This window comes from Mchenga conophoros, linkage group LG14 (assembly GCF_057382185.1).
Source record: "Mchenga conophoros isolate Kocher_MC1m ecotype Shallow Benthic linkage group LG14, M_conophoros_male_GT1.1, whole genome shotgun sequence".
Taxonomy (NCBI): Eukaryota; Metazoa; Chordata; class Actinopteri; order Cichliformes; family Cichlidae; genus Mchenga; species Mchenga conophoros.
In genome coordinates, this window is record NC_140539.1 from 31,994,677 (window position 1) to 32,010,269 (window position 15,593).

Here is a 15,593-nt window from a genome sequence, read left to right on the forward strand (position 1 = left end):
TAAAACTTATTACAAGATTTAATGTAATTTTCCTGTTCACGTTGATAAGATGCAGAACAAAAGATGCAAAATATTGTTTATAAGGAGGTTGGGCAAACAATCAAATAGTTGCTGTTTGCTTTGATTTTCTGGAGCACTGGTGCTGATTTATTAATGACTTCATTATCAATTAAAGAAGTTCTCCTTTGAACTTTGGATGCACTGTTTTCATTGCCTAAAGAAAACAAGGCTTGCATTATGTCCAAAATTGCTGTTGTGTTATTGGTATTGCGTGCTAAGGTTTTAAAAAACAAGTTTTCTTGTTACTGCTGCAGCATTAAGGTGGATGATAATGGACGGGAGAGGATGATGTACCTCTCCGTAGAGGGGTACAGGCAAAGCTTGCCATCGTGCTTTTATGATACCCAGAAAAAATTACAAGAACTAAAAGCAATAGTTTCTCTTACTGAATATATATCATAAATGCTTTTATTGTCTCTGTTTCCCATATCTATACATTTGCAATCTTCTCTTCTATTTTTGTCTGATCAAATAGTCCTGGATGGATTTTCTGTTTTTTATTTCTAGCCATGAAAAATAGGTAGCCTCAAGTTCATCAGACATTTAGACAACCTTATTGACATCTCTCAACAATAACATCCATGCTGTCGCACTTGCCATTGGTTTCAATTTAGAACTTTATATTTTTCGGTTAAAAATATCTATTTTTATTTTATTCATCAGTTATTCTGGTGCTTCAACATCTCTGCACTATTCGCCTCCAGGCACACACGTAATAACAAATATCCTGTCTTAGAAAGGTAGTGTCCTTCCTTGTAACGGAAAACATAAAAAATCCCAGAGCATTCATGTCATTCTTACAGGGATCATTTATAGTTTCCTGCCTCCTCTGCTGTGATGGGGATAGCAGAGTAAAAGTAGCAAACTGTTCGGATTAACTGGCATAAGCAGGCCACCAGAGCAATGTGGCACCTCAGACTCTCTGCCTCGGTATTGTGATAAAATACCACCTGATCTTAGGTCAGTGCCTTCAAGTGAAGACAGCATATTTTATCTTGCCTAACCCTGCATGAGTGAACACTGATCTGAGGACCCAAAGGATGGGCTGCTTCATCTCTAACCAATGTGCACAGTGCAGTTCACACCAGTAAAGAGGCTACAGTGAGCCCAGCTGCTGCGAAGGCTCAGAGTGACCGCTGTGAATGGGACCAACCAATCCAGCTTGAAGGAGATTGACTTAACAGTACATCATTGTGTCTCTTTTCATACTCTTTGAATGTTGACGATATTTCAGGATCCACTAAACCTTTTTTTTCATTGTATCCACTCATTTTTCTTTCTTATTTTCATTTAAAAACACTACATGAAATTTAATTTTTCCTAATTCTATCTTGCTCAGTATTTTTTTAAAAATCCTGTAATCTCAAAGGTTCAATTTCCAGTGATATTATGGTTTTCTGCATTTACAGCAGCTCGCAGGAATTCCTTGTTTTGTTTAGGTTTTTTTTTTATTTATTTATTGCCAGAACCCTGCTGTGTGTTGTGTGGCCAGTTAGCAAACACAATGGAATGGCTGTGTGACATTTCACCAGCTTCAGCGCTCCTGCTCAACAGGCTTCCAGCCAGTGTCACAGCAGTAGTGACTGTAAGCTCCATCAAACAGCTCTCATGCTGAAGGTCAGACAGTGCAAGTCAGCCTCCAACCACTTCTGCTGAGGCTGGGCTGACATGAGGGATAATGGTGTTTATTTCCACCATGATCATCTCAAAGAACGGTGGCGGGAAACTGCACCCTGGATATGGACAGATATTGTTGTGTTAGACCAACTGGGGTGTGAGATTTTCCAGGTGTTACGGGAGGTGAAAAGCAGTTTAATTGTATGTTTGTTTGGTTTTTCAGCTTTTATATAGCTATTCATAATCACATAAATATTTACATTTGTAAATGGGCATGCAGTAAACAAAGCAAAATGTTAAAATTAAACACAAAAGCCGGCAGATGGTGAGGTCATTTTTACAGAATTTTCAAATGTTAATTAACAATAACTTTGTAATGCCCTTTCTAAGGTATTGGCACAAAGGATGGCACTGCAGAAAAGGACAAAGATTTCCGGGGGAAATCTCAAAAACAGGTGCAGTTTAACCCAGGCCAGACCAAAGCCACCTGGAAGGTCAGGATCCTGTCAGACGGGGAGTATGAAGTGTCCGAGACATTTCAGATTGTTTTGTCTGAGCCGGTGATGGCAGCCCTTGAATTCCCAGAGGTAGCTACTGTAGAGATCCTGGACCCCGATGATGGTCAGTATTGATTTTACTTCCAGAGATTCTTCCTTTCTTTCTTTTTTGGGGGGGGGCTGAACATTTTTCATTAATGTCTGATGTAACTGAGTGTTTGATATCACGTGTCTGAACATTAACGCTGATCTGTCATTTTTGCAGAGAAAAAATAATGTCGTGGTTGTCATGGTTGTGTTGATCACACCCATGATAAACTAGTTGGCCACATAGCAATGCATAATAATACGCACCCTGCCTCTGCAGGTTGGAACATGAAAAAGGAATTTCAAAAAAATAAAAAGAGAGAGCGAGATAATGCATTTACAGGATAACTAGGTAAACTAAAACTGCACAAAAGTGGTTAAAGTTGACAACACAACGCAATTTCATTGTTCTCTGACAATGACAATAAATACTTAAATGCTCAAATACTAAGCTATGCTTATGTTTAGGGGATTAATTTGGGAAATTTAAGGTCTGGAAAAAGACATCAGAGCATTTTAAATGTAGCATTTAATCTCAAGTACACTGAAATTATAGATGAACTAACTCTATCTTGAATCAAAAATGAAGATTGGCAGACAATAAAAAGTAGAAAAGTATATTCTTTCCACTAGAGATGTAACATAGTGTCAGAGGGATATGAAATAGAGATGGCCGCACTGACCTGAATGTGAAATTATCGTACTGTAAATATGGGCGAGGCACTGCCTAAAGAACTGAACAGATGTTTCTTAAAACAGCTTGTCAGTAACAGAGATGACACGGAGAACAGCATGATACAAATGTGGATATAAATATGGATAATGTTTCTCCTCATCCCATAGGGCTTCAGCTAGTGAAAGCAAAGCATTTGCTGTCAACAGTGTAAGCTAATGATCGTGTTTAGGTGAAGCTTGTTTTGCAAAACTCGTGTCTCTGGAGGGCAATCCCCCCCTCCAGAGACACGAGAAAAAACAAGAAGAAACCCTCCAAAAAACTGACAGCTATCTATCTGCAGTTCTATTTTTGTATCTTCATGCCTTGCACAGACATCTTCTTCGTCTTCATACGCCCATGTCCATTATCATATCATTACACTGTTCATGGTTTCTAAAGTTTTAATATGTGTTTTAACCTCTGAAGGTCAAATATACTCTGCGGGCTTTTAAAACTATATTTCATGTTTCTTTTAACTGAGAGCAGAAAAATTTTATAGCCCAAGGGCACCAATTGAATCACTTGTATTGGTGAAAAATAAATAATTTCAGACCATACTGACTAAAATAGCTCAGAGGGACGAGAGGTGAAGTGCAACCGCATAATCCAATGCAACTGTTTGCATAGGAAGGGAAAGGACAGCTCAAGTTCTAATAGCTTTTCAATGTGGCCAAACATGACACTTACTGAGAAGAATACAAACCATTTGTCTGTGGATTTCATGGCCGAAATGATAAAAACTCATTACCTCGCTAAATGTCACACATGGCTAAGAGATGGAGAGAAATAGATAGAGAGATGCCCGTAAAACTTTAAAGGAAAACAAAAGGTTATACTTTCACGTCTTCTAGCCAATTTATGCGGGCTTATTATTTTCTAAACAGCTTAATTCTTCACGTAACAAATTCCATATTCATCTGCATCAGTTACCAGGTCAATAAGCAGAACTGTTTATTTATTATCCTGTGGAAGCCAATTATAGGTGAGATATTTACTGCGGATAAACAACAAATAGTGTCTGATAAAACATGATGGAAGCACCATCAGCAGAGCTGTAATGAAAGCTGTTGTTGGTCCCAGCGCACACGTCTGTCTAATGAAGGGTTTTGATGCAAATAATCAAAACCATACTTTGATATTCTGAAGCGTTTCCCCTTTCATTATCGCCAGTGCATTTTTATTTCACTTCAGATTATTCTTATCATGCTTAGATCATACATAAGAGATTTCCTCAAATCAATTCTGACGCTACTTAGCTTAAATCATAACAAAACACCGTGTCAGAGTAATGATCTAATATCTTTATTGATGATTTTTTTTTTCACGCGCAGAGTCGACAGTGTTTATACCCTCCGCCGTCTACAACATAGAGGAAGACATAGGTGAGCTGCTTATCCCTGTACGCAGAAGCGGGGATGTCAGCCAGGAGCTCATGGTCATATGTTACACCCAGCAAGGTAACACAATAACTTTGTGTTGAAATGTTTGTGATAAATTGTGTCATTTCTCGAGTGAGTTAGTGCTGTCCTCCACATCAGAAGGATCCCTGTTCTCAGTACTCAGTCTGATCACCTCTTCTCGGTGAAATCTAATTTAGGCTGAGGCTGAATATCTATAAATGGCATCTTTAAAGCAGAAGATGAAGGCTGTCATATTGATAATACATCTGGAGTGCTAATGACTTTCCTCCTTGCACATCAAAAGTGGGTGCAATGTGATACTTAATGCATTAGAGGAAAAATAAAGGCCATATGCTGATCTGCTTTTAATCACTGACTTGACTTGATGAAGATCAATGTTGCATTAAAAGTTTTCATTAAAGAGTGACATTAAGTCGAAAGGCACTGCCTTCTGTTATAGCTTAGTTTGAACTTAGGTCCGTTGTTCATGAAAATCATACATAAATAATTATTTTTAATGTGACGAAAAGTACACTGTTGCGTCATTTTTCTTCCTGTAATTCTGTTTTCTGTCTGCTCAGTTTCTGCAACAGGCACCATCCCCACCACCGTGCTGTCCTACTCCGATTACATCTCCAGGCCTGAGGACCATCACAGCATCCTGCGCTTTGACAAGGGAGAGATAGAAAAATCCTGCCGCATTGTCATCATCGACGACTCCCTGTACGAAGACGAGGAGAGCTTCAATGTCACCCTCAGCATGCCCATGGGGGGCTGTCTGGGCTCCGAGTTTCCCACAGCGAGAATCACAATAATTCCTGATATGGATGATGGTAAGATTACATTACACTGGTCGTAAGTATGCAGTTGAATGCAATCCAGTCTCAAATAGTCAGTGCAGGTTAAGAAATTTGACTGCGGAATCAGTTTAAGGCAATTTCTGCCTGTTTTTCATCTTCACTTTTTCACGTCTGATTAAAGCCTAAAAAAAAGTCAGCATGAATTTGTTCCTTAACTAAGTTTTATTGTATCTTCAGTGTGTTTTTTATTTGTGGGCTTTAATTTAAAAAAATATTTGTAAATGCAAATTTTCACTGCATAAACTGATTCCAAAAGATAAATTCAAACAGATAAGCAGGTTGCAAACATGCTGGTATAGATGTGAACGTGTGTTTGATTTTTTTTTTCCCTGTATGTGTTTGTGCTTGCCTGCCAGTGTCTCATAGAGAAAGCATTTGAGTGTGCGATCCTTCTTCCTGAAGGCAAAGCCTTTATCTCATATCTGCAGGCTCAGACTGGAGGTCTGATAGTCTCCCATATCTTCCTGACGCCTCTTTGTTCCCCAACACCTGATGGCCTTATCCACACTTCTCTATCGCTCAACAATCTCCACAAGCACTGCTGTGAATTCAAGACTCTGACAATGATGCCAGGCAGGCAACACCGCAGCTGAAAAAAAAGCAGCACATTTGCAGAAGGGTCTTCCCTTGAATGAAAATTTATCTGAAGCCATGTAATTGCAAATGTGATGTAACATTCAATTTAGAATTCTAATAGTCAGAAAACTTAGCCAACCATTTATTTTGTGTGTGGCTAAAGTTAGTTAGCTTCACTGAGATTTTTTTTACTACTTTTAGTTAGTTTCATTTCCCATTAGTGAAACCTCAAATGCGTTCAAATCCGCATGTTTTTTATGTTTGATAACAGTCCTGTCATTCACGCTGTTGACTTTAGTTTAGACAGCTTCTGAAATAATATTACCTGTGACCTCAAATGTTTAGCAGCACAGAAATATTCAGTGTTCCATTTCTCGACAATAAAAAAGTAGTAGTTTTTGTTTTAGATCATGGCCAAAAATCACTGCCAACAAGTGCATGAACCTGTGTCACGGTGACTCCAGCAGCAGTTTTCAATTCAGTTTAAAGCCTCAATCTGTGTCAAAGACTTTTTCGCCCATTCAGTTCCCAGGGTACCTGAGGCAGCCACGCTTCAAGTGTGTTTCTTTGACCTCCTTGAGGATGGAGGAAGTTACTAAATTAGAAAGTTTTTATACTGTAGCAGTGTGCGGTGTAACCTGAGAGTGAGCACTAGGCATTTTGACCTCTACTGCTTGTGGGTACTGAATCGAGACTGCCAAAACAGCTGCTGTGAGGTAGAAATTTTTAACTGTATGTACAACAGTTAGTCCTCACAGCAGCCATCCTGCTTCACAAAGGGATATTCTTTCACTGCAGCTATTGAATTACACTGTCACAGTCTTCGTGGACGTCTTTGACTCCAACAGTATGAGACATACATGTCTTAACAACCACCAGAGATTCTACCGATTGGAGATCAAGAAAGAATATATCTGTCTTTTACAGACTGTCTGAAAAAGTCTCATAATGCTGTTGCTTGTCTTTTAAATAAAAAAACAGGTTGTGTGGCAAATGAAGCAATTGGATTGTAACAGGTATCACACAGGATAAGATAAGAAAACTTAGTTTGCTTTAGAAGCGATCTCTAAAGACCAAAGTCCTCTAGTGCTGCACAGCTTATAACTGATGAACAACATGTTTGTGCTGGTGCATTACTGAAAGCTGTGAAAGGCAAATTCCTGCTTTGAAATTATCCATCTTGCGTGTGTTATCTTAGCTGTTACAAACTCATCTCTTACCTAAATAATCCTTTCTCGTATCACCAACAGAGGTCTCATTATAAAATATCCAAAATAATAGTCACTGTGCTAATTTGACACCTGCCTTTGCCTACATTATAAGTCCTCAGTGTATTATCAAACAGAGAAAAGAAGAAAAGGATGCTCAGGGCATCATAGGATTAACTCGACTCAGACTGACAGCCAGAATTAACAGTCTGCGCTCTATCTGCTGTCATGTTCTCTTTGCCTCTGGCTTGTGACAGTCAAAATATTCTTATGCATATCAGTTGTCAGAAAGCAATGAACTCACAGTAGTGCGCCTATACAACATAATTGTATGGAGTACAGTACACAGCACACTTTTGAAGAAAGTTCCTTTGTGTTCATTTTGCTGTTATTCTTAAGATCTGGTTCTTACTGTGGAATCTTTTAGTGCCACATGCAGCGAAACATTGCCTGGAGCTGCTGTCTGACAGGTTTGCACCTTATTACAATGACACCATTACCTGACACCTGCACATGCAAATATACACAAAAGGTGCTTATGCACATAATACGTGTAAAGTAGGCACAGCGAGTATAATTTCAGGATTAGGTACCTAATGTTACCGGCAACCACTGTATAAATGGAACGTGAAGAGCAGGGAGAAATAAGGTCATGTCGACCTTTCACTTCTGCCTGAAGGAGGTGATTATTAAATGCCTTTAATGTTGATGGAGAAGTAAATGGTAAGTAGCTCTGAGTCAAGCAGAACAAGACCAATGACATATCTGAAAGAGCAGAGAGGCGGCGGGAGATTCAGTTCCACTTCAAATTTAGCTTTTCTAGCTAGGTATTAAATTCAAGTATGCAATCCAGGTTTGCTTCAGTATATAAGAGCTTGAGGCAAATGGGAGCATCGCATCCTTCTTTGTTATCCCTCTTGTAGGAATGCTTGTCAAGCGGGTTCTATAGGAGGGAGGTAGGAGTCAGATCCTGGCTAAGCACCTGCCCCTGCCTGTGAGAGGTCTGCGCAAGGACTTCCCAGGAGGGCTCAGAGTAGGTTTGCCAGCTTGTGGGGTCAGACAGTTATTAAACATATACTACTGATATTTGCAAAAAAAAAAAGAAAGAAAAAAAAATAGAAAGAAAGAACTGAAGAGAAAAAAAGGAGGGGAAAAGCAGCTGTCTTCTTTCCAAGCTGGAAAGCTTTAGTGCTGCAGTGAAATATGAAGCACGCGCCAATATATGCACTCCCTGCTCTGTGCAAACACAATCCTGGCCACCTACTGCGGTGGCATGTGCAAGAAACCACACGTGCTGTAGAAGGTGGAGTTGCTATTGTCTGCCAGTAGTCTGATATTAATCTGACAGTTTCTGGAATTCTAAATTGATTATGTCTACAGCTTTTATGCCTAAATGAGGTGAAGTTTACTGCAGTAATAACCAGGTTTAAAGACCCGTGGCACAGAGAGAAGACCTGTTTTCTTTCTGACCAAAAAAATCATTTTACTAATTAGCACCGATGCAGAGATGGCACAGAAACATATATTCAATGTGTATAATATGCATGTACTGTGCAAATGGCATCGGGCTCCCTTTCAGAAACAATTAAACTGTCAGGCTAGAGGTGGAAATACAACAACAAAAATCACTCATAAAAATGAAACAGATACTGAGGAGCAGCAAATTAAAAAGCTAAACAGAAGCCAAAATGTCCTAATAACAAGTGAGGACAGACTGTACTAGCAAACTGAAGCCAAGAGAAGACAGCAGAACGTAACAATGAAGGAAATGGTAAACAACAAAAGAAGCTACAAACTGACAAGCTCTATAGAAATTTAAAAGGCAGCGCGGTAATTAACATGAAACGGTGCCTGCATATGCTCAGAAAGGTTCAGGTGGTTTCTATTACTTATACTGAGATCTAAATGCAAAGCGTTTCACAATCCTTTTCTGTTCTCTTCTCATCAACAGAAATACACACTGATGCAAAAAAAAAAAATACACACTACAGAGCTACTGCCCTGTCATAAAAAACCGGAAAAATCCCTTTCGGCTCTGAGCTTATTGTTAAACGTCAGCTTATTGTTAAAGACCTGTGGCACTGACAGAAGACATGTTTTCTTTCCAACCAAAATATTCATTTTACTAATTAGCACACCTTCACCCACAGAGAGGGAATAAAAGTAAGGCAATACCGCCAGACTCTGAGACGGCACAGAAACTGATATTCTTGTTTTTGAAGGAAATTTGACTGATCCATCACTTAAAGTCTCCCCAGGTGGTCTCTGGAGTTGTACAACTTTACATATTTCTATGTTAGTCTGGTGGTTTTCTCTTACTCTCACTCGCTCTCTGTGGGTGAAAGTGTGCTAATTAGTAAAATAAATGTATATTCTGGTTGGAAACCACATATATTAAACAATAAGATAGATTGTAGCAATAAATTACAATAAATATATATGATTACTACTTTTCCTGGACACATTTAAATCTTGTAGATTATTAGCACTGAAAGGGATTAATGTTTTCAAGCTGTCCGGGTATTCTGCAGTAACAGGAACATCTGCAAACCATAGAATACCTGCTATTTTCCCAGCAGTCGACCATCTGCGCATAAACGGCCACATCCTTACAGACTCCACTCTGGCTTTTCCTGTGATGGTTCGGAGAAACTTGTCCTTTCTTGCAGCGGTAATTGCTGTTTGATATTGACTTTGCATCCGGGAAAATATTTTGGTGGTTGGGAGTGAAAGACATGAGAATGCTTGTATAGCAAGACTTGACTGGTGTGTTTATCATCTCGTGTCACTTGGCCTGTAAATTTCGCACTGGTTCTGAAGGTATGATTATGACCTGTTTGAAAGATGGGTGGGTTCAGTGCATGTGCTGTACATCCTGGATGGGGATGAATTGAGGAAGACCTCTCAAACCCTGTCATTATGTCTCACCTGGATTCCCGTTCGTTCTGATATAAACAGATGTCTTAAAGCACTTAAGCAGAGAAGTGCTGACTTCAGTCGTCGGCCTTAAGAGGCTCAATCTAGACCTTGCTTTGAATTTTCAAGCCTGCATTGCTGTCAGCCGTTGTTAAAGTTGTTGATTTTCCTGTATTGAATATGGAGTTGATTTTGTATGCATTTTCTGCTGCAGAGAGATTTGTCTAGCACACAGTGGGCAGAAGTGCATTTGCCAGGGCTCAATTGAATCTCACCATTAGACAAGCCACTTAACGCTGTGGGAATGTCATGCAAAGTTCAAGTGAAATCAAGCAGTCAGTGGGAGCGCAACAGTCTCCTTAGGGATGTCTGCGTCTCTCCTTGTGCCTCTTCTTTTATACTATGTTCACTCATATGCAACAGTAAGGATATTTCTTTGTTTGCTATTGTGTTTCCGGCATATTACACAATAATGGGACGAGCACAATGATTAAATCAAAGGGCCTCTTACTTCTGATCTACATTTTTATGTTTAATTTCAAAAGAAGAAGCCCTGTGGCTTTTTGCTTTTATTCCACATTTAAAGTTTGTTCCTCTGTTTACAAAGATATGGGATTTCAATAGTTTACATGATTTTGCATAATACAAATAGGTCTAAATGTGCATCATCACCACTAACATCCATGTAATCTTAGATGTGCTTTGAGGTATAGGAGGCTACTGCTCGTGAATCAAGGATACGGTGGCTTACCTTTCATTTAATGAGTCATAGTTCTTTGAAGCTCAGTGTTTGTCTGCTGCACAAACCTTATCTGATTACTGGGCTAGTACAACAGGGCCTGAGTTGCTGGATGCTAACCTCAGGTTAGTAGATCTGATTACTCTTCCAGTTGAGGTCCCACTGCAGGCAGCCAAAACCATCTTTGTTTGTTCTCTCTGTGGGTAGAAATTCTGGCAGCTGCAAGACTCTTGATGCACCACTCTTTGTCTTGGCCATGCTCTCAGAACAGATTAAAGCATAAAAGTCGTATGTCCTTTGCTTACACTTAGGAATAATATTACTTCAATCGCAGAGATGGTTTCTCTAAGAACCATGAAACCCCAGGCTTTGCTTAAAAGACCCGTTCCTTTTTTGAACTTGTCTTTTCTTGCTAACATCGAGCAGTTGCTGCCACGGCAGACTGCATCAAAATATTCAAGATCTTCTAAGAGTCAGATTACTTAGAAGTATAATGTGGTGAAAAATAATAAACACTTTTCCCTGATCTGTAATTGAGCCTGGCAGCACTATTGACAGTTAATCTCTGTCACTAATTCTCTGTTTCCTTGATCTTGCGTTTTGGTTTCACTAGATAACATAATCATAACGCATAACAGCGTGGATTTGGTTAGGTTTTCTTTTTTTTCATTGCGTTTATCGCTCCGTTCCACATATTCAGTTTTGCCCCATACTGTGTGATGAGAAACAGCTAAGTACCTTTTTGTAGGTGTATTGTCATGGAAACCACAACTCTGCCCATGGCCACTGACATTCACTTAATTTATTCGTTATTTGGTCACAGTAGCTTTTGAAAGCCCAAGGTTTTTACTGCTCAGTTGTGGCTCTCATTAGTGATATTAACTACAGTACTGTGCAAAAATCTTGAGCCACCTCTCATTCCTTTATATTTTGTTGTATCTACACATAACAGACAGCTTGGCAAAGAAACAATTTACATTGTCAAAATGTATTTTTAGGTACTTTGTTACTAGCACCTTTTTGCAAAAACAGTCTGCACAGGCATTTGACAGCAACTATTATTTGTGCACCAACAAGATGATTTCCAAAGAGCTATTAGCTGAAAACATTGCATGTCTTGACATGCTGTGCAGTGTTTCCTTAAAAACAGTGAGCAAACTGGACAAATGGGGGAATTTTTTTTTACCTGATTTTTGTTTTTAAGAAAAATGAGAGCCACATATGAGGATATTTGTTTAAAAGTTTAATAGAAGAGTGGCAGTATAATGTCCTCGTAAGTGGATATCAGGCCCTTGTAGAGCAAAAATTTGTATTTTGGTCTAGACAACCCAAAATGTTATGTCCACATATGTGGACGCCAGGTCCTAGGAGGTTAAACAAAAACTGGACTGAGTGGCAAAAGGTCTTATGGAATCCAAATGTAAAACTTTTTGTTCATTCATGTCGTTATCAGTATGTTCAGTTGTGAGCGGTACTACAGGGAGTGTCTACAGCAATCTGTATTAACCCCCCCAAAATTCTTACAGCATTTTCTTAGGAGAATGTCCACCAAAGTCCAAACCCTTACACAACCATTTCACCTGCAGCATAACATGCTGGACATCATTGCGAGGACGCTGGTTCTGAAAGAGTTAACTAGAATAACAGTGGGTGAGTTTGGCTGCAGTGGAATCTCAGCTCAGCTCATAGAAACACTAATTGCAGTCAGGCAGGCCTGGGCTGGCGTATGGAGCTTTACAACCCCCCAGACCTTCTGTCAGGCCTCCTGTCTGGCTCTCAGACCCATCGCTATCAAAGTGAGCTCCACCAGTACAAAACCAGCCATCAGGTTTCTTTTTTTCCCTTTGGATACTTGTCACAGTTATAGGAATGCCACCAAAACATCGTGCCAGGAAGTTAGAAAGCACTATTTAAGGTCTACAATTACTGTGTTTGCTACCTGCTGCTTATTCAATGGAAATGTTCCTTTAAAATCTCCTGTAATCAGAGATAATTTTACAGGTTATTTTACCTATTAAAAGATTCAACTCAGCAATTACACCAGACATTCAGATATCCTGTTGTGATTCAGGTTGAAGGTTTTTTATGGTCTGCATTCTCCCACGTGCTTTTCCTCATGTTTTTTTTCTCTCGTTTCCAGATCCCGTCTTCTACTTTGGCAACACAGACTACCACGTGGATGAGAGTGATGGCTACGTGGAGGTGCAGGTGTGGAGGACAGGGACTGATCTTTCCAAAGGAGGAACTGTCACAGTGCGCTCCAGAAAGACAGATCCGGTCTCAGCTGAAGGTATCTGCTGGTCCCCTTCTCTAACGGCGTTGTCTAGTTTATTCTTAGATAAATGTAAATCACAGAAAACAAAAGATTTAAGATGTCACATTGATAGTCATTTTGAGCTCAACTGTGCAAACAGATTTCAGCACTGAATATGTTGAGTGGATGGCCTAGGGGAATGTAAACACTGGTTAAAGGTGGGGGGAGAGGAGCTAGGGCTTTTCTGTTCGGACCATGTCTTATACGCGCTGGATCTACACATTGTTGTGAGGATAATGACAGTCTGACTGAGAATAGAGCTTCAGGAATGCATGCCAATTGTTCTGCTTGTTCCTAACCGCTTTCGACTGTAAGACTGGTTGCTATCCCTTCAAGTCTGCCCTATAGCGTCTATTATCTGGTTCCCCCAGGCAGTCTTCTCTTCTTTGCACAGATTCCTAATATCTCTACTCCTGCTTGCTTTTTAACTGCAAAAATAACCAAAATCTAATCATATGCAGCATGTTAGAAATTCAGACTCACACTTACACACATAAGTGGGTCATAAGTACATGAAAAAAAAGCCTGGGGCCAAAGTTTGAGCTCTCAATACTCAGACTCTTCACGGAATAGCAGATGAATAACCTGTCAGCACTCAGGGAGATGTCCAGATTCTAGCAGTGCTGCTTTAATATCACAACAAATTCCAATTGTTCATGCCTATGAAACATGAAATAGAAACAGGGATTTTGCTAGCATGAAGTATAGAACTTTTCAACTTGCTTGCAGCCTGAGATTCACAAATGCATTATGAACATGAGAGCTGTTGTCAAGAAAAATATGGTCATGTACTGTAGTTGATTTTTGCTATATGCACTACGTTTTATAAACACTGTTCTTTGAAACACGTCTGACCTATATTGTGTTGTGGGGCAGCTGGTGTGGATTACGTGGGGATCAGCAGGAATCTAGACTTTGCACCAGGGGTCACCATGCAGACAGTTCGTGTGACAATCCTGGATGATCTGGGTCAGCCAGTGCTGGAAGGGCCAGAGAAGTTTGAACTGGTACTACGGATGCCAATGAATGGGATCCTCGGGGAGCCAAGCAAGACTGCTATCATCATCAACGACTCAGTTTCTGACTGTGAGTGAAAATATGGGATGCAATGAGAGCTTATTAACATGGCCACACTTATCTTTATGTATTATTTCTGATTTTTGGATTTAGTGCCAAAGGTGCAGTTCCGTGAAGCTACGTATGTGGGCAATGAGAACTTGGGGCAGATCTCAGCCACTGTATACCGTAGCGGTGATATCAGTTACAAGTCCACAGTACGCTGTTACAGCAGACAGGGAACAGCACAGGTCATGATGGACTTCAATGAGAGGCCTAACACAGACGCTTCTATCATCACCTTCTTACCAGGTTGTGTAGTAAAACCTTACACATGTCCTCTTACATGGTTTGTGTGTGTGTGTATTTCTTACCTGCCCATAGTATTATAAAACACCTTGTGCTATAAAAAAAAAGAATTAAATTGGAACATTCAATTCTGAAATATAGTTGGAATGGTTAATTACTCATTTGTACTTTTTTTCAGGAGAAATTGAAAAACCGTGTTTACTGGTTTTGGTTGATGACACTGAACATGAGGAAGAGGAAGAGCTCCGTCTTGTTTTGGGAAGCCCTAAGAGTGACTCTCCATTTGGAGCATCCATTGGAGAGCAAAATGAAACACTCATTAAGATAAAAGATGATGGCGACAGTAAGAATCCTTTTTTTGGGCTAAAGACAGTGTAAAGGCTTTTGATATCATTATAACACATTTAAAGTTAGATTAGATCTACAATAGTGTTTTTTAACAGATCACAAAGGTTGTCCCCACTGTGACTGTAATATATGGTATGTGGAAATGTCACAGTTATACTTTACTGTCAATATTTCATGGTTTTTCAGAGGCAATTATTAGTTTTGGAGAGACCAAATTCAGTGTGACTGAGCCCAAGGAAAGTGGCCAAGTGTCTGTAGTAAGGATCCCAGTGCTGCGTGCTGGAGACACATCCAAGGTCTCTGTTGTCCGAGTTCACACCAAAGATGGATCTGCTACCTCTGGGGAGGACTACCATCCCATATCTGAGGGTAAATAATACCGCCAGGCACTTTTATCCCTCTAGCACAATTCTGAAATTTGCTCGAAAATATATTTGTCAAGTGTCTTTCCTTTCTCTCTGCAGAAATTATTTTCAAACAAGGTGACAGAGACCATTTTGTGGAGGTGGAGATTTTATATGATGGTGTAAGAGAAATGAGGGAGGCGTTCACTGTGCATCTGAAGCCTGATGAGAACATGGTGGCAGAGACAAAGGTGAAAGCCAAACTAAATTAGTATTTACCTTTAAAGCATCTAATTACCACGTTATCACTTTGCAATCAGTAATTTGTTCCCGTTTAAGAACCTCTCTTAATTGCTCTTATTGTCAATCAGCAGATGAGTAAAGCCATAATTTATATTGAGGAGACCAACAGCATGGCAGATGTGACATTCCCCTCAGTGCCCAGAGTGGTGTCGTTGCTGCATTACGATGACCCTGATGGAACCAGGGGCTCTCTGCCTGTGGCCGGATACCCAGTCATTTGTGTCACTGTATGTCCTAACTGATG

At 39.9% G+C, this 15,593-nt stretch overlaps 1 protein-coding gene across 2 annotated transcripts in view; it reads left to right on the forward strand.

The window, feature by feature from the left end:
* The window catches only part of LOC146560115 (FRAS1-related extracellular matrix protein 2-like), a 48,615-nt gene that overhangs the window by 24,374 nt on the left and 8,648 nt on the right, over window positions 1-15,593 (forward strand). Inside the window, exons 4-13 of one of the 2 annotated variants that reach the window (XM_085243962.1) lie at window positions 2,068-2,298; window positions 4,308-4,433; window positions 4,958-5,209; window positions 12,816-12,965; window positions 13,866-14,075; window positions 14,160-14,357; window positions 14,533-14,697; window positions 14,889-15,071; window positions 15,167-15,297; window positions 15,418-15,576. In XM_085243962.1, the coding sequence (XP_085100088.1) occupies window positions 2,068-2,298; window positions 4,308-4,433; window positions 4,958-5,209; window positions 12,816-12,965; window positions 13,866-14,075; window positions 14,160-14,357; window positions 14,533-14,697; window positions 14,889-15,071; window positions 15,167-15,297; window positions 15,418-15,576 (1,805 nt within the window). The remainder of the gene's footprint in view (window positions 1-2,067; window positions 2,299-4,307; window positions 4,434-4,957; window positions 5,210-12,815; window positions 12,966-13,865; window positions 14,076-14,159; window positions 14,358-14,532; window positions 14,698-14,888; window positions 15,072-15,166; window positions 15,298-15,417; window positions 15,577-15,593) is intronic. The other variant, XM_085243963.1, reaches the window with a different exon arrangement.